Source organism: Eriocheir sinensis, unplaced genomic scaffold (assembly GCF_024679095.1).
Source record: "Eriocheir sinensis breed Jianghai 21 unplaced genomic scaffold, ASM2467909v1 Scaffold1415, whole genome shotgun sequence".
Lineage (NCBI taxonomy): Eukaryota > Metazoa > Arthropoda > Malacostraca > Decapoda > Varunidae > Eriocheir > Eriocheir sinensis.
Genome location: NW_026110757.1, coordinates 4,274 through 29,887, shown reverse-complemented (window position 1 = coordinate 29,887; position 25,614 = coordinate 4,274). Strand labels below are relative to the sequence as shown.

At 43.2% G+C, this 25,614-nt stretch overlaps 2 protein-coding genes across 2 annotated transcripts in view; both read left to right on the top strand.

Annotated features, from left to right (window-relative positions):
* LOC126990018 (polyamine deacetylase HDAC10-like) overlaps positions 1-3,730 on the top strand; it is a 29,212-nt gene extending 25,482 nt beyond the window's left edge. The window contains exons 5-7 of the mRNA XM_050848595.1: positions 2,980-3,051; positions 3,280-3,438; positions 3,659-3,730. The gene's annotated coding sequence lies outside the window, so the exon portion shown is untranslated. The remainder of the gene's footprint in view (positions 1-2,979; positions 3,052-3,279; positions 3,439-3,658) is intronic.
* A 536-nt stretch (positions 3,731-4,266) lies between these two features.
* Positions 4,267-24,004, top strand: LOC126990019 (DE-cadherin-like). Its single transcript, XM_050848596.1, has 15 exons — positions 4,267-4,323; positions 5,574-5,673; positions 6,247-6,375; positions 6,417-6,506; positions 11,399-11,413; positions 12,034-12,128; positions 12,327-12,470; positions 14,325-14,519; positions 16,908-17,104; positions 18,261-18,350; positions 18,734-18,857; positions 19,341-19,511; positions 21,493-21,643; positions 23,166-23,327; positions 23,739-24,004. Exons 1-15 carry the CDS (start codon positions 4,267-4,269, stop codon positions 23,933-23,935), a joined length of 1,917 nt encoding a protein of 638 aa, XP_050704553.1. The 3' UTR covers positions 23,936-24,004.
* The last annotated feature ends 1,610 nt before the right edge of the window (positions 24,005-25,614 follow it).

Below are 25,614 nucleotides of genomic sequence, written 5' to 3'. Positions count from 1 at the left end.
AAAAATGATGAGATAATGACATTACTTCCCCATATTCCACGTTAATCACTTGTAGGAGTCACCCTTACTTCCTCCTCCTTCGTGTCATACTTAACACGCTACCAAAATTCTTTTTTTTTTTTTCTCTCCATTAACACAGACACGAGGAGAGAGTAGGGTTGTCAGAGTAATTTAACGTTTTCTTGATTGTCTTTAGACTCCATTCCACACCGCGAAGTGGTTTCGCGGTTATTTTTTTTATTATGGTTTTTAGTTTTGTTTTCTTGTGAACCCCCACACACGCAGTGGTGTCTTAAATGAAGAGCAGGAGAGCTGAGGGCACCACAACAGTGTTCAGACAGTTTTGTACATCTGAGAGTGATGGTGCATAATTTCTTTCAATACGTCAAGTCATTAGTGTAAGTAATGTTGATATCTCGCCGGTCTTTGCCCTTTACAGCTCAGTCCTGAGTTGGTGATTGTGTAATATTTTTGTCCTCAACTGTACATATGATGGTGTAATATTTTTTTTCAATACCTGAAGTCATTAGTATTATATTATCAGTGTTATTCTCTCACCAAACTTTGTACCAAAAACTGAAAATGTCTTGATTTACCAGCCATAAACCGTCCAGCCGCTCATGAATTGTGAAAATGGACGCTAAACAAAATGATGATGATGATGAAACTTTGCCCTCCACAGTTCAGTCCTGAGTTGGTGATCATATAACATTTTTGTCCTCAACCATACATCTGTTAGTGATATATTTTTTTCAATACCTGAAGTCATTAGTGTAATAGGTATTATCTCAGCAAGCTTTGCCTCCACAGTTCAGTCCTGAGTTGGTGATAGTGTGGGCTGGCTATAAGGCTGCCCTGGGGTGTCCTGAGGTCAGAGCCAGTTGTGTGTGTTGATGTGTAGCCTCTGAGGTCAGGTGCTGAGTTGCATGCTGCTGCCAGGCTGTCTGATGCTACCATACACCATGTCCAACCAATGCAGCTTCCTCAGTCCCTTCACCACATGGCTTCGTGCTATCCAAATCTCTTATGCAAGAGTTTCTGGCATCTCCATTCTTTCATCTCCTCCTCTGGAACAGCCTCAAGACCTTTGTGTGTATTTCCTCCTGCCTATGACTTGAACACTTTCAGGAGGGAAGTATCAAGACACTCTCTCTCTGAAAGTGACACTCTCTTCTTGCCACTCAGCTCTGCACACTTTTACAGGAGCAACTCTTAGCATGTCTGATGATTTTTTAATATATTCATTTACTCTTTTTCTATTTACTCATAATGTTTATAACCTGAGTCTCAGGGCCGTAGTACTAGACATTTCGCCGCCCAAGCTCACATATTTGACAAGGCTTTCGTAGGAGTTGTGGGCATTTCCTGGAGTAGTTTTATGACCCTGGTGGTAGTTTGGCCCTTCTGTTCCTTGTGTAGTGCGGCGACTAGGCCTGATGAGGGAGCCTCCCATAACCCACTTGGCCAGTGAGGTACCTCTTTGGCCGACTCAGTAAGCCGTCACGCTGGTCGCGGGTTCAATCCCAGGCACCCAGTGAATACCCTTTCCTTGCCTTGATTAATTTCCCTTGTGTTTCAATACACACAGAGGACGTGTGGGATTATTGAGTCGTAGGAAAGATAAAATCAAAATCTCGGGGCATGACACTTGAACCTAAAGAAATACTCCTTAGAACCCGACTGGTCCCCTCTTTGACCTTTAGAAATACCTAGTTGATGTGAGAAACGAAAATGTCTTATATTACTGACCTCAGAGTTGAATGGTTGTGAAGTGGTCTGAGAAAATGCATTGGATGGTCTTTTCTTGTCCTGCCAACCTTTCATAGCTGCAAGCACTCTACTGTCCCTCAGAGCACACACACACACACACACACACACACCTATGCACAAACCTCAGCATATGATCAGAGGAGGCTAGACTGAACCTGGTGTGCCGTTTGAACCCTAAGCACGACTATTTTCTCTTCTAGTTTGGTCCTGAGTTAGTTATAGTGTTGTGTCTGCTGGGTATGACTCGGCAGTGGGGGATGAAAAGGCAAGTCCTGCTCTCTCAGTCTCTCTCTCTCTTGGCCTAAAGCCTTACTAAAGTCTGTTCTCTTAAGTCAGACCCAAGCTGACAACATAAACCTAAGTGTGTTTGCAAGCTGAGCGCTGACTGGCTACTGCTATGGCTTCCAAGTTTTCTTTCTCTAACCTCTGTTTGTGTTTATCTCACGCAGCACTTTCTGCTAATCTGCACTGTGCTTATGACCACGCTTAGGTTTATGTTGTCAGCTTGGGTCAGAATTAAGTGAGCAGACTATAGTTGTGATATATTGGAATTGAGCTACACTTGTGGGCTCTTGTGTATGTCCGTTAGGGTGGAGGTTGTATGTGTGTGTGTGTGTGTGTGTATTTACCTAGTAATATACAGGATGCTTTACACTGGTTCTGTCTCCAAATTTCAGTTTATAAAGTTTAACTTTAAATTCATGAATATTTTTTAGCTTGAACTCAATTTTCTCTATTTCCAAGGTCATTTTAGGTCACAATGTATCTGTGGGGATCTGTGTGTGTGTGTGTGTGTGTCTGCCTGCTTGTCTGTTTGTCTGTTTTCTGTTTGCATTTACTTAGTCATAGTATACAGGATTTTAACTAAGCTTGTGTTAACCTGCCTCCATATCTGCTTTCATACAACTGTACTTACTTTTATAAATTCATGGATGTTCTCAGCTCTGTCTCCTCATCCAGACACTTGCCAGTGTGAATCACTCCAGCAGGGAAGTCAAACCTCATAATAATGATGATAATAATAATAATAGTAATAATAATAATAATAATAATAATAGATGGTATATGTATATTTTATTTTACTCAACTATATCACAAACCTCCCATTATGGACCACTCTCAACAGGGAAGCCAAACACAATAATAATAATAATAATAATAATAATACAGTATATTTATTATACTTTATTTTACCATCTGGTGTTTCAGGGTGAGATGGAGGTGTGGCCAGGCCTGTACACACACCTCACCTCCCAGCTGATGGCCCTGGCGTGGGGCAAGGTGGTGCTGGAGGTGTGGCCAGGCCTGTACGCACACCTCACCTCCCAGCTGATGGCCCTGGCATGGGGCAAGGTGGTGCTGGTGCTGGAGGTGTGGCCAGGCCTGTACACACACCTCACCTCCCAGCTGATGGCCCTGGCATGGGGCAAGGTGGTGCTGGTGCTGGAGGTGTGGCCAGGCCTGTACACACACCTCACCTCCCAGCTGATGGCCCTGGCATGGGGCAAGGTGGTGCTGGTGCTGGAGGTGTGGCCAGGCCTGTACGCACACCTCACCTCCCAGCTGATGGCCCTGGCGCGGGGCAAGGTGGCGCTGGTGCTGGAGGTGACCAGTCTGACCTCACCCAAACATTGTGGCAGGAACTGAGCACCACACATCCACACACTGGTATGCATTCTACCTCCCTATAGAATTCAATTGGGAAAAAAAAATTGACATCACTGAAAACTTGAAAAAAGAATATTGCACAGAAATCTAAAAAATAGCTCAGACAATTATTATTACATAGCAGGATGATAGTAATATTGATAATAATAATAGTAGTAATAACAATAATAATAATAATAATAATAGTAATGGTAATAAGCAATCCCTGTTGTGTGTGCAGGGTGGGAGCTGCCTGCCGTGCAGGCCAAGAGTGCCGCCCACACCCTCAGTGCCTTGCTGGGCCACCACTGCCACAGATAGATGCCCCCTGCAGCCATCACCAAGGTGCCTGATAGCTGTCTGTCTGTCTATATCTTTCTGTATCAATCTGTCCATCTCTATGCCTGTCTATCTATCTCTGCTTATATCTGTCTTTATCTATCTATCTATCTCAGTCTGTCTATATCCATTTATCTATCTCTCTGTCTGCCTTATCTCTGATGCAGGATTTATTGAACTGTTTTGTTTTAATATTGTTTTTGTCCCTCTTTTTTATTATTATTCTCCTTACTTTACTGTCGCTGTCTATTTTATTTTCCCTATCCATGTCTGCTCATTAAGAGGAAGCTGTTTAGGCCTGTAGCATTGTTTTATTTTTCTTTGATGGCCTTTCTTGGATCTCAGAAACAATGTCTTTTTCCTATAGTGAACCTGCTCTTTTTCTCAACATTGACCTTCCTCTCCCTTCCCTGTCCTCCCCAACCTTCAGGAGACACTGCTGAGCCTGGTGTACGTCCAGCGGGCACACTGGCGCTGCATCCAGTACCAGGGTCCTTATGCCAATAGGAGATGCGGGGCGAGGCTGACCCCAGCACCTTCACCCTGAGCCTCTCCTTCCAAGGCCTGGTGGGTGTCCGGCCCTAACGCCTCCAGACCAGAGACACCATGCAGCTCCTGACACCACAGACACAGCAGCTCAGGGAGAGAATTGGTGAGAAACTGCTGCAGCTGAGGAGGGAAGGTACGAAGGGAGTAGGAGAAGGAAGGGAAGGAGGGAGGGGGAGAAAGAGGGAGAGGGAGAGGGAAGGAAGAGGAGAAAGGAAAAAATGGAAGGGAGGGAGGGAAGGAAAGGAAAGGGAAAGAGGAAGAGGGAGAGAGAGAGAGAGAGAGAGAGAGAGAGAGAGAGAGAGAGAGAGAGGGGGGGGGTTTGAGAGGGAAAGAAAAGGAAGCAGGGAGGAAGGGAGAGGGAGAGAGAGAGAGGAAGCAAAGAAAGGGAAGGGAAGTAGGGGAGTGAAGGAGAGTTAAGGGAAGGAAGGGAGTGAAGGCGATGTGAGAGAGGTTGGGAACATTAGGAAATGCCTTTGTACTGCAATGGACCAATAATAATGGCTGAGGAGGAGGAGGAGAAGGAAGAGGGAGGGATGAAGAAGAGACCAAGGAAAAAATAAAGGAGACCATCTTAGACTGCAATGAGTTCTTACACGCAATTGATGGTGTTGATGATAAGATTGAGCCGATTTTTAGTAAGCCTGCGGCTGGCGGCACAATGCACCACATTCTGAGGTGTGATGCAACACACACACACACACACACACACACACACACAGAGAGAGAGAGAGAGAGAGAGAGAGAGAAGAGAGAAGAGAAGAGAGAAGAGAAGAGGAGTGGCGAGGAGAGAGAGAGAGAGAGAGAGAGAGAGAGAGTGAGAGAGAGAGAGATATATATATATATATATATATATATATATATATATATATATATATATATATATATATATATATATATATATATATATGTAACAGCTAAACCCTTGATTCAGCTATTTTGCCATCCTGTGTCTTTCCTCCCAGCTACAAATCAGAAAATTGACCCTCGAGTACTAAGTCCTCTGAGTATTTTTCTCCCTACACTGGTGCTGAAGTATTGCATTTTCATCCAGTCACAATTACCTGACACTTTTTTCTTTTTCTGTTATGATTCCCACAACCCTGTCCAGCACATGAAGGTTCACCCTGCTATCCAAGCTCCCAATGCAAGAATCAGTTATGGTCCTCAGCTCTGGTATTTCATCGTCCAGTGTCCTTCCTCCCAGCCACAGTTCAGGAGGAAGAAGTCGTGTTTACTAAAGCCACAGTGTTTTTCTTGTGTTGTTTCAGAGTGGCATGGGTGACGCAGAGGCTCTCACTCAGGTGGTGCTGCCCGTGGCCTACCAGTTCAACCCACAGCTGGTCCTGGTCACTGCCAGCCTTGATGTTGGTGCGGGGACCCACTTGGAGGTTGGTGGATGGTGTCACTATCTGTATGACTACCTGCTGCTGCCTCTTTCTCTTTTTCTGTCACTATCTGTTCAGTTCAGTTCAGTTCTCTCTCCATAATTATATTTTCAGTTCATGGTCGGGAGTTTTGGCTTCATAACAGCACTCCCTGGTGCACTCCTTCACTGTTTGGGTTTCTTGTTTTCCTCTCTTTATTCCTTTAGTGTTCTTTCTTATCCAAAATTTCTGTATTGTTCTTTTTGCTTTTTTTATTTATTTATTTTTATCTGCCTTAATAACTCATCTTCAGGGGCTGCCATGTGTATGCAATGAAGCATTTTGTAGTCTCCTTATATTGTATCCTGGTGTATTGTCATCTCAGACCATTGCATTCCATAGTGAAGAACTCCCTTCCTCTTCCTCACCCCCATTCCTCCCTTCATGCATCTCATACCTAAAGTAACACACCCTAACCATTGCCTTCCATATTAAAGGACTCCCTTTCTCTTCCTCACCCCCATTCCTTCCTTCATGCATCTCATACCTAAAGTAACAGCCTCACACACACTCCCAGGTTACCGCGTGAGTCCCGATTGCTTTGGACATATGATGGCCCTTCTGTCTGGCCTGGCCGAGGGCCGCATAGTTCTGGCACTGGAGGGCGGCTTCAACCTCACCACCATCAGCTACTGCATGACGCTGTGTGCCAAGGCCTTGCTGGGGGATCTGCTGCCCCCCCTTGAGCCCCAGCTGGTGCCCAACAAGAGTGCCGTGCAGACCACCAATGGGGTCATCCGTACCCACAGCCGCTACTGGCTGGCGCTCTGCTTCAAGGTGAGTGTGGGGGTCTTTAATCCGACCACTGCAATTGGCATGGATTTGGCCTTCACTGGTAGCCTGGTAACATACACTCCCAGGTCTTTCTCTGCCTCTGTGGTGATAGTGGAGTGTTTCCCATGTGGTATTGCTGTGCTGGATATCCCCTCCCAAGGTGCAGGACTTTACATTTTTCTTCAGTGAATTGTAGCAGACATTTTTTGTTCCATTGCTGTAGCTTGGTGAGGTCTTCTTGTAAGAAATCCAGTCAAGGGGTTAAGGGGCAGGACTGGTGAAAGTTATCCCTCATGTCTTGCTGGTGTGTTCTGTGCCTGGTAGTGTTGTCAGTACATAGTTTAGAAAGCTGCCTCATTTCCAGAACTATATATTGGACATGTATTAGTTAGATCTCTCAAAACATTTCTTCAGTTGGGGGAGAATTAGGTGGCAGTGATCACAAGGAAATTAGGTTTAAATTAGACTGGGCGGTGACCCATGAACTCAACCCTGTGTTGGTGCCCGACTTTAGAAGAGCTGATTATGAGGGGCTCAGAAGACACCTTGAGGAGGTAAATTGGGAAACCTTAGGGCTGGATGAGGGCCAGATCTCAGGGCTGGAACCGGAAAGACAGGGGAACCAAGTAGAAATGACCTACAATAATTTAGTTAGAGAAATTGCAGAGGGTCAGAGACAGCATATCCGTTACCAAGCATGTAGGAAGGAAAATAACGACCCCAAATGGATGACCCGCAGACTCAAGCATAAAATAGGCTTGAGGAGAGGAATTTATAGGAAAATAAAGAACAGAGAGATCCACCTCAGGGGTAGGTATGTTGAGCTAGCCAGGTCGGTGAGGAAGAACACCCGCCTAGCAAAAAGAAATTATGAGATTAGGGTAGCCAACGAGGCCAAGAGCGATCCCAAAGGCTTCTTCAAATTGTACAGGACGAAAACAAGGGACAGAATTGGACCGTTGAAAACAAACACGGGCGAGCTCGTTGAGAATGGAGAAGATATGAGCCAAATGATGAATGACTATTTCCTCTCAGTTTTCACGCAGGAAAATCTAACAACCATTCCGGAGAGAGTTCAGGTATATGAGGGTGACGAGAACGACAAGTTGAGGGATGTGATCATCACTAGGCAAGTAGTCCAGAATGAGATTGGTAGGTTGAAGAAAAACAAATCGCCGGGCCCAGACGAAGTATTCCCAAGGGTTCTGAAAGAGTGCAAGGAAGTCCTTAGTGGCCCTCTTGCCGATATCTTTAAGATGTCGGTAAATTCTGGGTATGTGCCCAATCAATGGAAAGTAGCTAATGTGACGCAGATTTTCAAAAAGGGAGACAAGTCAGCCACCTCAAACTATCGCCCAATTAGCTTAACATCAGTTGTGGGAAAGATGTTAGAGTCAATTATAGCCGGGAGCATTCAGGACCATCTAGAAAAGCATAATTTAATTCATGATTCACAACATGGGTTCACAAAGGGTAGGTCTTGCCTTACTAACCTGTTGTCCTTCTACACTAAAGTAATCGAGGCGGTTGACCGAGATGAAAACTATGACATATTATATCTAGATTTCAGTAAAGCATTCGACAAAGTCCCTCATCACCGGCTATTACTAAAATTGCAGGCTCACGGTGTAGATGGGAAAGTTTTGAACTGGATCAGGGCGTGGCTTAGTGGTAGGAAGCAGAGAGTGCAAATCAATGGTAGGAAATCTGAATGGGGCACTGTTACGAGTGGAGTCCCACAGGGGTCGGTGCTGGGTCCTCTGCTTTTTATTATTTACATCAATGACTTGGACACAGGAATTAGTAGTGATGTCAGTAAGTTTGCAGATGATACCAAGATCGGTAGAGTAATCCAATCAGACAGGGACACTACCGTTCTCCAGGATGAGCTTGACAGACTATATGATTGGGCAGGGATGTGGCAGATGGAATTCAATGTCGGGAAATGTAGCATTCTGAGTGTAGGTAGGAGTAACCCCTCACACAATTAATTCTTAAATGACACTCCTCTAAGCAGGTCTGGGTGTGAGAGAGACTTAGGAGTCCTAGTGAGCGATGACCTCCGTCCTAGGGCCCAATGCATTCAGGCTAAAAATCGGGCGAACAGAGTACTGGGTTTCATCTCAAGGATCGTAAGCAATAGGAGAGCTGAAGTCATCCTAAGACTTTACTTAGCACTAGTTAGACCTCATCTCGATTATGCAGTTCAGTTCTGGTCCCCCTACTATAGAATGGATATCAAAATGTTAGAATCTGTACAGAGGAGGATGACAAAGATGATACAAGGGGTGAGAAACTTGCCTTATGAAGATAGACAAGCATTTAAATCTACACTCGCTAGAAAGGGGAAGGTTGTGAGGAGACTTGATAGAAGTTTATAAATGGATGAAGGGCTTCAATAAAGAAGATGTCAATAAGATTTTGACAGTAAATGAGCCAGATAGGACACGTAGCAATGGTTTTAAATTAGACAAATTCAGATTCAGCAAAGACATAGGCAAGAATTGGTTCACCAGTAGAGTGGTAGATGAATGGAACAGACTTGGGAGCCATGTTGTGGGTGCCAATACCATAGCTACATTCAAGAAGAGGTTAGATAAAGTTATGGATAGTGAGTTAAGGTGGGGTTAGGATTACAGGAGCTGCCTTGTTTAGGCCAACCGGTCTCTTGCAGACTCCTTACGTTCTTATGTTCTTATGTATGCGGATATTTCCATACACTTTCTTTACAACTGTCCATTTAAAAAACAGAATACTGTAAAATTAAAGAGAAAAGTGACAGAACTTAAACAGGGCGAGCACTAGGTGTGCAACAACACGAATGCCACCTAGCATGAAAATCCGTGCAAATCATAAAAAAAAAAAAAAAAATCAATTTTCTGTACATTCAGAGGGATCAAGTTTTGTGGTAATAACACTCGGCTGTTGAACCGAATGTCTTTGTTCAAAATAAAAGGTACGTGGAGTGTGCACCCATCCATGATATACTGTATTGGAGGGGGGCCAACATGTATATATATATATATATATATATATATATATATATATATATATATATATATATATATATATATATATATATATATATATATATATATATATATATATATATATATATATATATATATATATATATATATATATATATATATATATATATATATATATATATATATATATATATATATATATATATATATATATATATATATATATATATATATATATATATATATATATATATATATATATATATATATATATATATATATATATATATATATATATATATATATATATATATATATATATATATATATATATATATATATATATATATATATATATATATATATATATATATATATCTATATATATATATATATATATATATATATATATATATATATATATTTTACAGTGGTGGGCACCGCTAACCGAAAAGTTAGCTTCGCTAACTGGTAATCCACTAACTAAAAAGTTAGCTTCTCTTACGCTAAAGCACTTAACTGACAAAGAAATTAGTGCAAGCTAATGCTAATCGCTAACCGCTAACTTTTTTATATGGATTTAGCTTCGGTTTAGTATTTTGGCTCTAAAACCATTAAAAACAGACCTTGTGATCTAAATTTTCAATATGTTGTAGCGTAGACATAGAGCTTTCCAGAAGTGTATAGCATGCCAAATTCAGATGATGATAAAGGTGTACACAAATAAACAAAACCTGTCTGAATTTTCTAGTGGATTTAAAATTATCAGAGGAGGAACTACATTCACCGGAAGCTAATTGGTCCGCTGACTGTTTCCAAAGTTAGCGAATCCGTTAGTCAGTTAACGAAAAAGTTAGCGTCGCTAATTAGTGGTTAGCGGAACCGTGCCATATATATATATATATATATATATATATATATATATATATATATATATATATATATATATATATATATATATATATATATATATATATATATATATATATATATATATATATATATATATATATATATATATATATATATATATATATATATATATATATATATATATATATATATATATATATATATATATATATATATATATATATATATATATATATATATATATATATATATATATATATATATATATATATATATATATATATATATATATATATATATATATATATATATATATATATATATATATATATATATATATATGACCAACCATCGTGCGTGTATTGCAATGGGAGACACGCACACTGTTCTATCAATCTTTTGTTACGTGACCCGAAAAAAGTTGCTACTGTGTACACCATTAGCATTCTGACAAAGGATCTGATGTTGTGGACTGGGACAGAGATCAATCCCATTTTATGTTAGGAAAGGAGTAGATGCCGAGAGCATCATTTAACTATTATTCTGAAAAGAGACACTTCTTTTTGCGAACCCATACAGGCTTTATCTCTTATTGTTATTAAAAAAAAAAAACTTACATAATCTTCTCTTTTTTAATACAAACATGGATTCCTTATTATAACATTCTAGATTTCATCCCTTTATACCTTATTTTTTGTTACTTAATATTATGGACATACATTGAAGTGAAAGATGTGTACCTGTGTTTTGTGTTTGTAAGTGAAAGACGTGCAGTTACCCCCCAAAATTGTCGGCCACCTACTGTACACAAGAGAATGAGCGAAAGAAAAGAGGAGTTGTTATACGATGCTAACTGTAAATGTCATAAAATGTTTGAGGTCGGTTTCCTACAGTTTAGACAGTTCTCATGTTACTTCAGGTTGGGGGATATGATTGACTTTCTTGGCTGAATATACACAGGAAGCCTTGCCCTTCCGTTCTGCTGTTTCCATGCATCACTAATCTCAGCTCTTCCTTCCCACGCTGCCGCAGCTCGCCTCGTCTCAGGTATGAATAATTAAGTCATGCCGTGCGTTGCTGGATTAATAAATGCAACGCGGTGCATATTTTTTATTTTTTTTTTTTTGTGTGTGTGTGTGTGTGTGTGTGTAAAGGAGAATATTTGAAAGAACTTACACTAAAATTGGAAAGGGTTTGTCTGATACAGTTCAGGCCACGGGCGAGAAAGGTTATTAATTGAAGTTTCCTGACGGAATTATTTTTAAAAGCCGAGGTTGAAGAATGTTACGTGAAGAGATTTTTAATGTTGTCTTTCGCTTAAGGTGAGGAAATAAAGTTTTAGAGGCCCGGGTCTGCGTAGTTAATGGACAAATTAGTTTTCGAGACACTGATGGCCACTAAACTTTATAGATCACATTATGAGCCGCAGTAAGTGCTGAAAGTTGAGAAATTTGGAGTTGCTTAACGAGATACTAAGTTTATGCATGAAATGGCTTGAGCTTAAACAAATCATTTTAGAGGGATGATGTTGGAATGTTTCAATATTAACAACTACATTTCTGAGTCATGTTCGACACCGCTGGCAGCATTACAAATAACAACGATAACAATAATGGTAAAAAAATGGTAATAATATACCCCCCTCCCCCCCCCTCTCCACCACCCAGACGACAACGCCCACCGCCCCGTGTTCCCCGGCTGCCAGTCCTACGACGACATCCACGTGACGGAGAACGTGACGGCTGGCAGCCCCGTCCTCCTGGTAAAATAGAGCGATAAATATATATATATATATATATATATATATATATATATATATAGAGAGAGAGAGAGAGAGAGAGAGAGAGAGAGAGAGAGAGAGAGAGAGAAGGTGAATATCCTTTGCAATATGTCATCATTCTTGGAGTTTCATATTTTCCCTTCTCCTCACCTTCATCTTCCTTTACCTCGTGCCCGCCAGCGCCTGGACCGTGACGGCGAGGACAAAGAGTTCTTCCTGACGGTCATCGCGAAGGACAGTGGCTTGCAGCCCCGCCAGACGTCGTGTTCCTTCAGGGTCGTGGTGGAGGACGTTAACGACAACCCGCCCGTGTTTGACCTGCCGGTGAGTTGACGGCTTCCTGGGGCGGCTGCGGGAGGAGCTTGAAGGACGGTGCCTGTAGGGGTAGGCTTCTGTTTGCTGAGAGTAAAGGGTATGAAGACGAAAGGGTAAAACTATAATCTACAACAACCTTACAAAAAGGATAAATATATAGCAACGGGAGGACCTTAAAAAGCACACTCGCAGGGATAGACGACTTTTTGTTGAAGAGTAAAAGGTACAAAGACGAAAAACTAAAACTGAAAACTGCAACAACCCGACGAAAAGGACCAAAATAAAGGAACGGGAGGACATTAAAGTACACGTGCATAGGTAGGCTTCTGTTTGTTGAGAGTAAAAGTTATCAATTAAGACAAAAGGATAAAACTGAAAACTACAACGATCCTGCGTAGAAGACAAAAATATAGTAAGGGGAGGATCTTGAATGACACTGCCGACGCCGATTAGTTTATGTTTGTTGAGAGTAAAAGATAGAAAGGCGAGAATAAATCTTTGAAAACTGCAACGACCAAACAAAGAGGACAAAAATACAGTAATAATAATTGGGAACTTGCATGAGTCTTTGAACACAGATGAGACATAAAACATGGAAGGATTAATTTATGGTTTAGTAAATACGAGACAATTCATTTATAGCAGAGGATGAAAAGTTGGCCACCAGGAAAATTACGAGCAAGAGGAAAGGTGGGCCGTCGTGAAGGCATCGCCCAGACACGTCGCATTTGATCGAGGGAGATGGATGGCCCACATATCTTAGTGCGACTTCGCGAAAGTTGGTTAGACGGGCCTTCTTGCGGGGTCGTTAAGATGAAGTTTTTGGCCCCGGGAACACGTGCTGCTTTTGTCCGAGCTGCATAACTTATAATGGGGGAATGGGCGTAGTTTGAAGTGCCTTATAGTTTAGTTATATCTTGATTGTCTCTGGAGATTAACACAGAGGTGAGATTTAATTAAGACTTGATGGATGCACTGACTCAGAATTTGTAAGTATTTCGAAAAGGGCTAAAACACACACACACACACACACACACACACACACACACACACACACACACACGATGGATTGTAAAATTAAACCCTCGCTGAAGTATTGGATCGGGAATAATTTAGTCGAATGCTGTTTTTATGGAGTGGGAGTCAAAGGTGGTAGGAGGGTCGCAATCTCTTAAAGAAGAAGTACTATATATGTATAGCCCCAGAGGGATATTGTGCCTGATTGATTTAGATAGTGATTTATTGCTACTGAGTCTGAAGGTCACCAGGTCATCTCGATCCGACTCAAATACTAGCGAGGTCGTCCAAAGGAAGTACCTGTGGAGGTGAGGGAGAACTATTCGTTTTTTTTTATTTATTTTTTATTTTTTTTAACGTTCTTTAGTCCTCTTGCTACTCATGTTTTGTGCGACTCAAAGTTTACTGAATCACCTGTAGTTGTGGATGGCTTGAGGCTGATATTCTGTGTATTTTGTGGACAAAACCGCATTATACAGATATATCCATCAACACAGAACAGCTGGAGGAATACTGAGAAAAAGAACGCTGATGAAAGGTTGCATAAATAATTTTGCTGTGATCAAACACACACACACACACACACACACACACATACCGGCGCGCGATATGTGTGTGTGTGTGTGTGTGTGTGTGTGTGTGTTTGTGTTTGTGTGATTTTGGCAGTAGCCTACCCAGAGATCTTGTGACCTCCATGCTCATTCGTGGAGGGTATAGGCTGGCGATCGCGGGTTTATCGCGTGATCAGATAATGGTGAATTACACACAACTCTCGCGTGGTGCAGTGATTTAAGCGCTCGGCTTGCCTGGGTCACCCCCTTCACAACATGTTCCTTCCCACAACAGCGGTACGAGCAGACGCTGGCCACAGACCACAACCCGGCCACCCCGGTGCTCAGGGTCTCCGCCTCTGACCGGGACACAGGTGAGAATGCAAGAATCAATTACCACCTTGAGGGGCACCCGAACCACCTGGAGTTCTTCTACCTAGAGCCTCTGACAGGCGTTCTCACCCTAAAGCGACCTCTTCAACCGACTATGGTGAGTACTGCAAGGGCGGCGGACGAAGAGGGAGGAGGGAGATAAGGGTGACGGTTCATGGGAGGCGGCCTGAGAACGGAGGTGAAGAGAGAAGGAGAGGATGATGGATGGAAGAAGGGAGAGGGCAGAGGAAAGGGTGAAAAGGAGGGAAGAAGAGGAGTGTTATGGAAGGAAGTGTTGTGTATAGGGCTTGTGGTTTTATATCAAGTCACATTGGTATGGTACTTGTTTTTAATAGATAATGTGACGAGTAGAGATACAGAATAATGCATAACTAGTTACATGCAGAGAATGTATTGGCAGTTGGCAGACACATTGATAGAATGAAAGTAACATGATAGGGAAAAAGATAGATAGATATTTAGTTTCGTTGTAATGATTGGCAAGCAATAAATATTGATAAATTGATAGACAGATACGAATACATAGATAGAAAAAGAAAGAGAAAGACAGATACAGAGAGAGAGAGAGAGAGAGAGAGAGAGAGAGAGATGAACGGAATCAATGAGAATTTCAGGCAAAGGTCGTGAAAAGAGCGACTCTTAGTGTGCTAATAATCATATTGGAATTTCGAAGGTTACGGAGTGGCATCTGGACCGACTCAAAGGTCACGCACATTAAATTTTCTGATGCATATTTTGATTTTTTTTTTAATATTTCTCTATTTTTGTGTTCATTCTCTTCGTCTGGTTCCTTGATTCCTTGATTCTTGTTTTCTCTCTTCTCGGCTCCTTGATTTCTTCCTCTTCGTCTGGTTCCTTGATTGCTTGCTTCTCTTTTCCTGTTTTCTTTCTTCTCGGCTCCTTGATTTCTTCCTCTTCGTCTGCTTCCTTGATTGCTTGCTTCTCTTTTCCTGTTTTCTTTCTTCTCGGCTCCTTGATTTCTTCCTCTTCGCCTGTTTCCTTGATTGCTTGCTTCTCTTTTCCTGTTTTCTTTCTTCTCGGCTCCTTGATTTCTTCCTCTTCGTCTTTCCTTGATTGCTTGCTTCTCTTTTCCTGTTTTCTTTCCATCCTTGATTTCTTCCTCTTCGTCTGCTTCCTTGATTGCTTGCTTCTCTTTTCCTGTTTTCTTTCTTCTCGGCTCCTTGATTTCTTCCTCTTCGTCTTCCTTGATTGCTTCCTTTTTCTTCTCGTCCTTCCTTTTCATCCTCCTCGTCTCTTTCCTTGATTCCTAGCTTTTCTATTTTGTTTTCTTCTCTTCGTCTACTTCCTTGTTTCCTGTTTTTTCTTTCTTTTCCTTCCTTTCTTCTCTGCCTCTTTATTTCTTCTTTTTTCCTGATCCTTCCTTGCTTCCTAACTTTTTTCTTCTTTTTTTTTTCTTACTTCTTGCTTCTCTTTATTTGTTTGTTTTTCGTCTTTCTTTTTCTGTCTTATTTCCTCTCTTCTTCTCTCCTTCCTTCACATTTTCCTCTCTTCCATCCTTCCATCTTCCATTCATCCTTCAGCTTTTCTTTCCTTTGTGTCTTCTTTCACATTTCCTTCATTCCATCCTTTCTATGTTTTATTCTTTCCATCCATCCCATCCTTCCCATTTTCTTCTTTCATCATCCTTCCCATTTTTTTCCCTTCCTCGTTTGTTTCTTTCTCCATCCTTCCCATTTTCCTTCATTCCATCCTTCCCATTTTTTCTTCTTCCATCCTTCCCATTTTTCTTCTTCCATCCTTCCCATTTTTCTTCTTTCCATCCTTCCCATTTTTCCTTCATTCCATCCTTCCCATTTTCCTCTTCATTCCATCCTTCCTATTTTTCTTCATTCCATCCTTCCCATTTTCCTTCATTCCATCCTTCCCATTTTCCTTCATTCCATCCTTCCCATTTTTCTTCATTCCATCCTTCCCATTTTTCTTCTTTCCATCCTTCCCATTTTTCTTCATTCCATCCTTCCCATTTTCCTTCATTCCATCCTTCCCATTTTTCTTCATTCCATCCTTCCCATTTTCCTTCATTCCATCCTTCCCATTTTCCTTCTCTCCATCCTTCCCATTTTCCTTCATTCCATCCTTCCCATTTTCCTTCATTCCATCCTTCCCATTTTCCTTCATTCCATCCTTCCCATTTTCCTTCATTCCATCCTTCCCATTTTCCTTCATTCCATCCTTCCCATTTTCCTTCATTCCATCCTTCCCATTTTCATTCATTCCATCCTTCCCATGATTCTAAATTCCATCCTTCCCATTTTCCTTCATTCCATCCTTCCCATTTTTCTTCATTCCATCCTTCCCATTTTCCTTCATTCCATCCTTCCCATTTTTCTTCTCTCCATCCTTCCCATTTTCCTTCATTCTATCCTTCCCATTTTTCTTCTTTCCATCCTTCCCATTTTTCTTCATTCCATCCTTCCAGTTTCCCTTTCTTCCTTCATCACTCCCCCCCCCCTCTCCCCCTTAGGCCAACACCCAGATCTTCCACGTGCGGGTGCGAGCGGTGGATGGAGGCACGCCGTCCCTGTGGTCCACGGCGCCAGTCACGATCAAGGTGGTGTCCTCGGGGGAGCTGCCGCCTACTGTGGTCGGCCAACACCCCCGGCAGCCCGCCATCCCGGAGAACACCACAGAGAACACGGAGGTGGTGGTGCTGTGTGCGAGGTGAGGGGCAGGGGAGGGGAGGGGAAGGGAGAGTAAGGGAGGGGAGAAAATGCGGGTGGTGGTACTGTGTGAGAGGTGAGGGGAATGGAAGGGAAGAGGTACGTAGGGTACGGGAGGAGAGGGGAAAAAAGGAAAAGGGAGGGAAGGACTGAAAATATGGGTGGTGGCGTTGCGTGCGAGATGAGAGGTAGGGGAGGGGAGAGAAAGGGAAGGAGAGGGGAGGAAAGGGGAGGGGGGAACACATAGGTGGTGGTGGTGTGTTTGTGAGTGAGGGGTGCAGTAACAGAGCCCTCAAAATAAATTATGTCTTTGAATGTAGTAAGGGACATGCACTGCAGACGAATAGGGGGTCAAAGTGGTAGCTGAAGTGAGGGCAAAGTGAGAAGAAAAAAACCCTCAATGGGACAATGCCGGAGCTACAATAAAGGGACTCCGTTGTGATTACAAAAGCAAAACAAGAACCAAAACAAACATCACCTACTACTACAGTGCCTCTTAAGATCGCAGACGTGAAGGAACGCCAATAGGTTGAAATCTCACAGACTCACAGTGAAGAAACAAAACTCTCAGGCGTTTTGACAGATGCTGTAACTCCAAAACTGATATGGCGAGGATAGTGGGAGTGTAGAGGCGAGTGTCAACCCGTACCATTGGGGGCCGGGGCGTTATGATTCCCATTAAGAGAGTGAATGTGTCATCAGCTGGCGGGTCGTGGCAGATTGGTTCCTGTCACGTGGGGATGGTGGCGGCGGAGGCTGGCAGGGTGGTTATTTTCCCGCCATCCCCAGAACCATTTCCTGGCCTCGCTGCTCGTGGCGTTTAAAAAGAAAAGAGGAAGAGCTGGCGCCGGGAAGGCAGAGGGGAATGACGGGCTGGTGGTGACGTCTGACGTTTGTCTGACAAAGGAACACTGGAATAGATGCTGTGATGGATGCTGGAAACATTATTATTGGTGTGTAATCTTACACACACACACACACACACACACACAACAACAACAACAACAACAACAACAACAACAACAACAACAACAACACACACACACACACACACACACACACACACACACATCCCTCTCTCTCTCTCTCTCTCTCTTCATCCTTACACAGCACTTATCCCCGCCTCTGTTCTTTCTATTATTTTTTTTCTGTTCTAGATCGAACCTCGCGGACTCTCCCAGTGTTTACTTCACTCTCGTGAACGGCGACACGCCGGACACCAACTCCGAGGGCACGTTTGCCATCAGGTGAGTACTCGCCAGCGTAATGGGTTTTCACTGTGTTATTGCAGTTTCTGTAATGGATTTTTTTTTTTAAGTTGGCTTATTTTTATTTACCTATTCACCCTACGATATAATTATTTTAATATTTTTGTGGTATCCCAACTACGTTGCATGTGATCTCTCCTATTATCAGAGTATAATTTACTAACCCTACCTTTTGTGCTTCAAATATTAAAGTTTATTCATTTAATGAATGTGCCCCATTTTATCTCTTTTGTATTTTCCCTCATACTCTATATCAAAATACTTTTCAGTTAAATTTCCTATATTTCAATCGTTTTATGTTTTTTTCTACCCGTGCTCCGTTTTTATCTGTCCCTCCACGTCACCGCTCTTCTCCTCCTCAGAAGACGGCTGCCTGACCAGCAAAGCTCTGTCTGCGGGGACAGCGCCGGCGTCACCGTCTTCGTGGCCACGCGAACCCTCGACTACGAGTTCGTCCAGCTTTACAAACTCAACCTGCAGATTGTGGTGAGTGGCCGGCCGAGAGTTGGCGTAGCAGTTGCCTTAATATGAAGTAACAAGTATACTCCCACCACTGCGAGTTTGTCCAGACCTACAGACTTTACCTGCAGGTAGTGAATGGCACCGATGTAGTGTAGTAACTCTAGCTGTCCAAGCTCAAGCTGTGGCTAGTGATGAGTGGACGGCGGAGACGCGGCGTAGTTGTCGTTGGTAGCAATATGACAAGACTAGTCGATGAGGTTACTTTTCCTCCTGTCTTTGTATGTCTATCTAGATTCATGTATGTATAATATTTATGGATGTATGCGTGTACGTTACAGGGACACAACACATTGGCAATCAAACTAAAAGAAAAGCAACTCCATGAATCACGTATAATCACTAAATCACTCTTTAACGATATTTTTTTTGTGTGTGTGACTTCCGAGTTTTTTCGTTGTATCATATTCGCCCATAATCACAGAACTCCTAACCCCTGCGTTGCCGCAGAACGAGCGCAACGCCCGCCTGGAGCAGCAGGTCTTGGTCACCATTGTGGACGTGAACGACAACGCGCCGCTGCTGCAGCCCTTCGACGGCGCGGTGCTGGAGAACACGGACAGCACGCTCATCACCACCATCCAGGCCGTGGACAAGGACGCCTCCCCAGAGTACAGGAAGGTGTGTGAATCCCTCCACACTCTGCCTCCTCCAACCCTTCCACCCCCTCCACCCCTGCTTCCTCCTGTCTCTCCACCCTGCCTCGTCCAGTCTCTCCACCCCTGCCTCCTCCAGTCTCCACCCCCTTCCTCCCTCTTCCCCTCATCGCCGTGAACACCTCCTGAAGTACAGACTAACTTAGACTCCCAAATGGCCTGTCTCCCTTCTTCCGGCTCCGAATCCCTCTGCTTTCCTCCTCTTCTCTCCTTAAACCCCTACTTCTACCCCTCATTCCCTCGACGCCCCTTCTTCACCCCTCCCTCGTCCTCTTCCTCCTCCTCCCTCCAGGTTCTGCTTAACCCCAGGTCCTTCCCTTCGTGTCTCTATCATCTTTCTAATATTGATATGTCCATCACCTCCTCCCATCCTGGCTCAGACAGGATGATCAATTCCCCCTGCCGTCTAGCCATGGCTCTGCTGCTGCGTCTTTTACCTTCACCTCGCCTTACCTGCCACTACTTTTCTCCCTTCACCTCACCTTTCTTCCTACTACTCCTTCCCCTTCCACCTAACCAGCTCCTTCCTCCTTATACCATAATCCTCTTTCCGTGTCTACTTTACCCGATACTTCTCACCTACCTGCTGTTACTTCTTCCTTCTCCACCTCGCCATACCTACTACTGCTCCTTCCCCACACCATACCTGCTACCACTACTTCCACATCCACCTTACCTGCTATTTCCTTTTCACCTTCCCTGCTACTACGTCTTCCTTCTTCACCTTACCTTACCTGCTGATGCCCGTCCCCTCTCCACCTCACCTTCTACCGTCCTCCGCCCTTCTACCCTATTTGCCACTACTCCTTCCCCTTCCACCTTACCATCTCCTACCCCTTCCTTCCCTCCACCTTAAATCTTTCATATTTAGTGTCATTTCCATGGCAGGAGTGAGGGAAGGGTGTGGGTATGTGCATGTCGTCTTGATGAATTGCTGGGTCTGCCGCGATGGATGGCAGGATTAAACTCATTTGCCAAATCTGGGTATCTATGAGAGGAAGGATGTAAGGTGGGAAGGACAGGGAAGGGAAGTCAAAGGTAGGAAAGGTAAGGTAAGGGGAGGTATACGTGTCCATGGGGTGGGGTTCGTCGTGGCGAAACTAATGACACAGCTGCGGTCTCCCACTAGTCGATGGCTTGTATAATGGGCCATTCACTGACCACCTTCCTCCACCCTGATGATGGGAACGATTTGTCAGTGCGTGGTGGAAATGTTTCATCCTTCCAGCCTTGACGTAGCAGGGTTTTTTTTCGTTATTCTTTTACCGTAGAGGAAACAACTCAAGGGCAAAAAACAAAAAAAGACAAGAAAAATAGCAGAAAAAGAAATCTAAAAGCCTGACCGGTGGCTGTTTTAGATTTTTCTCGGTGTTTTGCTCAGTTGAAGCGTGAGTGTGCCCTGATTTTAAACCGTTTTGAAGTTTTACTCGTTTTTCACTGGCTGCGTACTTTTTGTGTGGTTTATCACTGACGCACATCATCTAGCTCTTCAATCTAACTGTTCTAATGACGAGTGTATCTTTGCCTCTCAATGGAAATACTTAGAAAAGACAATAAAAAGCCCCAATCTCAAAGTTCTCAAAAGTCAGCGCCTGAATGTGATTTCCTTTTTCTCTGGTTTACAAGTTTAAACTTTATGTGGTGATTTGTAATGATGAAATTGCAAAAGTTGTAATACACTTACAAAAGAATATAAAAAAAGTCTGCCTCGTGCCGTCTTTTCCTCCCTGTGACTTTACACTGTCAGTATCACATTTCATTGTAATAATTCTCATGTACAAAAGTCAACAAAGAAAATAAGAAGCGTTGAGTGTTAAGATATTCGTATTTTTTTCTTATAATCCTGCTTCGTTACAAAATAAATAAAAAAAAAGTCGGCACGTGATTTTGTGAATTCCATTACTTCACTTTTCTTTTTCTTTCTTTCTTTCTGTTGTCGTCGGCAGCTCACGTACTCGTTCGACGCCACGGCCTCCCACGACGTGATCACCAAGTTCACCCTCAAGACCAACGGGGAGCTGTGGACGACGGGACCGCTGGACCGGGAGGAGGTGAGCCAGTACCGCGTGCCCATCCAGGTGACCGACGGCGTGCCAGGTGAGTCAGTGATCAGTAAGAGGCTTCCATTCCAAAAGTAGGAGATACACACTAGACACTCAAGGATCAGCCCTTCTTAGGCGTCTTTCCTAAACTTTTTAATAATAAATATCAGGCGAAAGTTTCTTCCAACGAAAATTAATTAGATAAGTTTCCGTGCTCATCCTCGGCGCCAAGATTCAGGGACACTTTTATTCATATATATTTTGCCTTTTTTTTTAATGTCTCAATTTGCTTTCCTTATTATTATGTGTGTGGTCCTGTAGCATCGAACTTCCTAATCTACCCAGTAAGTTATAACTAGGTCTATATCCGCGACACGTTTGATTATAATGCCGATCTTTTTTTCTTTTTTTTCTCTATTTAAAATTGGTCCTTGTTTTCCTTGGACCGCAAACACATGTGCCTCCTTGCGTGATGCTCTGTAGCACCGAAGCATTCTGTATGCGTCATAAATATCTGTAAGTGTTTTTAAACCCTTTGAACGCGCTAGTGCCCGACAGACGCTCGCTGTAGTAACATAACGTAACCGTTCGGATCGATACTCTCTACCGATTTGCATTGATCGACATGTTTTTCTCCTTCAGGTAATAGCGATAATAAATTTCATGGCTCTAAATTATCCCGGTTTTTATACATATTTGTGAACGTTTTAGAATTCTGAGAAAAAAAATAATAGTATGAGCTTCCACCTTAAAAAAAAAAAAAAACTTAATTGTGATTGCAACTCATTGGGAAATCTTACATAAAAACAGCGTAGACTTTTGTTCCCAAATATTCCATAGTGGATCAGCATCATGCAGCGAGCAAGCTGATAGAGAGGCAGATATGACCTGTACGACTCAGTAATCTTTAGTATACGCGTCACCGTGCGTCATTCACCAGTAAGTGCGGCTACAGGCTTCACAGCACACCTACGCTCATACAGGATGCATGCAGCCGTTATTATTGTTTGATTTTTTCTTATTTCCTGGAATCGTGTCTGGGTGGTGAAACAGTTTTCTCCATCGGTAGCATAAAAATATCCACCGTCACCAACAACACCATCACCAACACACACACACACACACACACACACACACACACACACACACACGCAGGCTGGATTCTTTCCGTTGACTAGGAGTGGTTACTGTCCCCCCTTGAACAAGGGGGATGGGGTGTGTAATGTGTGAGGTCCTGGCAGTACCCGGAGATCGACGAAATGAGCATTCACTTGCTCGTGTCGGGAGGGTACCTGCTGGCGAAAGCGAGTCCAACTCGTGATCAGGCCGTGGTGAATTACACACACACACAAAAAAAAGTACCCCACCCCCAAATACACACAAGGATCACAATCATGGCCACCTCCACAAGCAGCAATAGAACTATATCACCACCTTTGAAACTAAGTTACAGCCCCCGTTTCCTTTATCTATGGAAGCAGCGGGAAATATCTTTATCCTATACATATAAAACTGCGTAGTTGTATGTCTCCTCACACCATATACAATAAACGTCCGTCTGGCTCCGTCCCCTCCAGATCACGAGCGCATGACCACCTACTGGATCACGGTGCAGGACCTCAACGACGTGGCGCCCCAGTTCGACCTCTCGCAGGGGGTGTACGAGGTACAGCTGCCCGAGAACAGGGAAGCCGGCAAGCCCACGGGGATACGCCTGGCCGTAGATGACCAGGACATAGGTGAGGCACCAACTAACGGTTAGGAAGTGTGAAGTTCAGGGGCAGTTGTAAGGGCAGGGTGATACGAAGAGTGAGACATCTACAAACTAAAAAGAAATGGGAGAGTATGGGTGAAATAATGAAAAAGATGGTAGTGCGTGTCTGTTGCCTGGTGTGGGTTATGTGTCTGCTAATGCGTGTTAAGGGCCAGACGGTTCAGAAGATTTGTGTTGGAGTGGAAATAGTTCATGGCATATGTTGGTAAATGGAGGTCCGAGTTTCTCGCAAAAAATGTATGAAAAAAATCAACAATAACTGTCTACTCTATAATTCATACATATGTACTTGCTTGTGCACAATATCAAAGGCTCATTCAGGACATTTAACGATTTCCTTTCGACGTTATTAATATCTTTCTTTCTTTCCTTCCAGTCAATCACTTCACGTTCAAAATCGTCGAGGGAAATGAAGAGAGAAAATTCCGGATCGACCCGCTGGTGAACAAGCCGCTGGACTACGACTACCCCGTGATGGACCGAAACGTGAGTCCCCTTGTAGGGATAACTAGCTTGAGGGGTGCCGAGCTTATATTAGGCAGTCTCCCAGTACCCTTGGCGGCTAGGGCGTGAGGACTTCCTTGTTTACCGTAGTCCCACCAGTGAAGTAACTTTAGTCTTTGCACTGCTGGCTGAATGGTGCCTGATGGGTAAAATATCAAACCCTGATCGTGGATTTGATGTTTTATGACGTCAGTAAAGTATTTATGAGAGTTCGGGATTTTTATATTTTGTAGCTAGGGCGCGAGCAATACCAAACACGGGGTAGTTATTTTCATGATGTTATTATGGTATTCATGGGTGTTTGGGACCTTTTGGAGCTGAGCCACGATTTACGTGCTGGGTTTGTCTGTAAAAAAACAAAGCTACATTTCCACAATTAGTCCCTTCTCCCAATCGTTTTCAATCGGGTGTTAGCATGGCATTTATGAGTATTCCGAGTATATAAGGAGGGAATATAGTTTAAAAAAGACGTGGTAAACTCTGATTTGGATACATACAGATAATTTTCCAGTGACGTTACCACGCACCAAACAAACAAACAAACATAAAAATGCGCTTGGACGTCATCTACGCTCAGTTCCCGTGCAGAGGTTTACATCTTAAAGCTAATTTGGCTGCTAAAGCACTTAACAACGAACAGAAGGATTTTGGAGTGTTGTAAGCAGTCTGCGTATATATTTATGCACGAGAAAGAGAGGAAATAAATGCCACACACTTCTGCTAACAGTGAAGATGGTTGTTGTACGTTTTTTGGGTGTGGACTGAACCGAGGTAAAGGCGCGCCACTACACCCTCCGTCACTACCTCAGCACCATCCTCGTAGTAGTTGATTGATTGAGTGTGTGTGTGTGTGTGTGTGTGTGTGTGTGTGTGTGTGTGTGTGTGTGATAGAGTATCATTGTAAAGAAAAAAAATGGGTAAGTGTGGGTGAGTTTGTCTGTCTGTGAGTCCCCTCCCACCAATACACTGCTATTCTACTGCACACACACACACACACACACACACACACACACACACACACACACACACACTGAAAGGACTGGGGTTCGATTCCCGGCCGGGTGAAGATAAGTTAGGTTTATCTTCTTTCACGTGTAGCCCTGTTCACCTAGCAGTGAGTAGGTACGAGACGTAAGGCGAGGAGTTGTGACCTGTTGTCGCGGTGTGTTGTGTGATCGGTCACTGAGCTCTGAGTTCCTTCCAGGGGAACGGCTGGCTGTCTCGAGAGAGACCCAGCAGACCAAGAAGTGAATAACACACACACACACACACACACACACACACACACACACACACACACACACTATCTCTCTCTCTCATCTGTCCTTTTTCGGCCCTCCGACGCCCATCTCTCTCTCTCTCTCTCACTAGCGCGCGCAATTAATCAAATATGTATAAAGATCACCACAAGTTGTGTCCAGAAGGGCACATCTGTTGTGTGCCATTGTGTGAAGGCTTTTTATAGATGCCTGGTGATTCTACACGGATCCACACCTAGATTACGGCACTTGACTGTATGTTTTGCTCTCTAATTCTCTGACTTTGCACTATGGGTGTATGGTGGCTGATCTGTGTCAGTCCCATTAGTACTGTCCTTGTGAAACATAGTATACAGCCAAGAGAAACAAAAGGTATCGGAATGAATAAACAATTCATCATGTCGGGTACCAGCCGAGCAGTAAAACAAATGCCACCGAGCGCGAAAATCCGTATAATTATATATTAATATTGTGTGAGATACTCTACTG

Coding starts and splice junctions, on each gene's coding strand:
- LOC126990019 (XM_050848596.1), top strand. CDS start 4,267: ATGCGGGGCGAGGCTGACCCCAGCACCTTCACCCTGAGCCTCTCCTTC. Junction 5,674..6,246: donor CACTGCCAGCCTTGATGTTG/GTGCGGGGACCC, acceptor ACACACTCCCAG/GTTACCGCGTGAGTCCCGAT. Junction 21,644..23,165: donor GGTGACCGACGGCGTGCCAG/GTGAGTCAGTGA, acceptor CGTCCCCTCCAG/ATCACGAGCGCATGACCACC.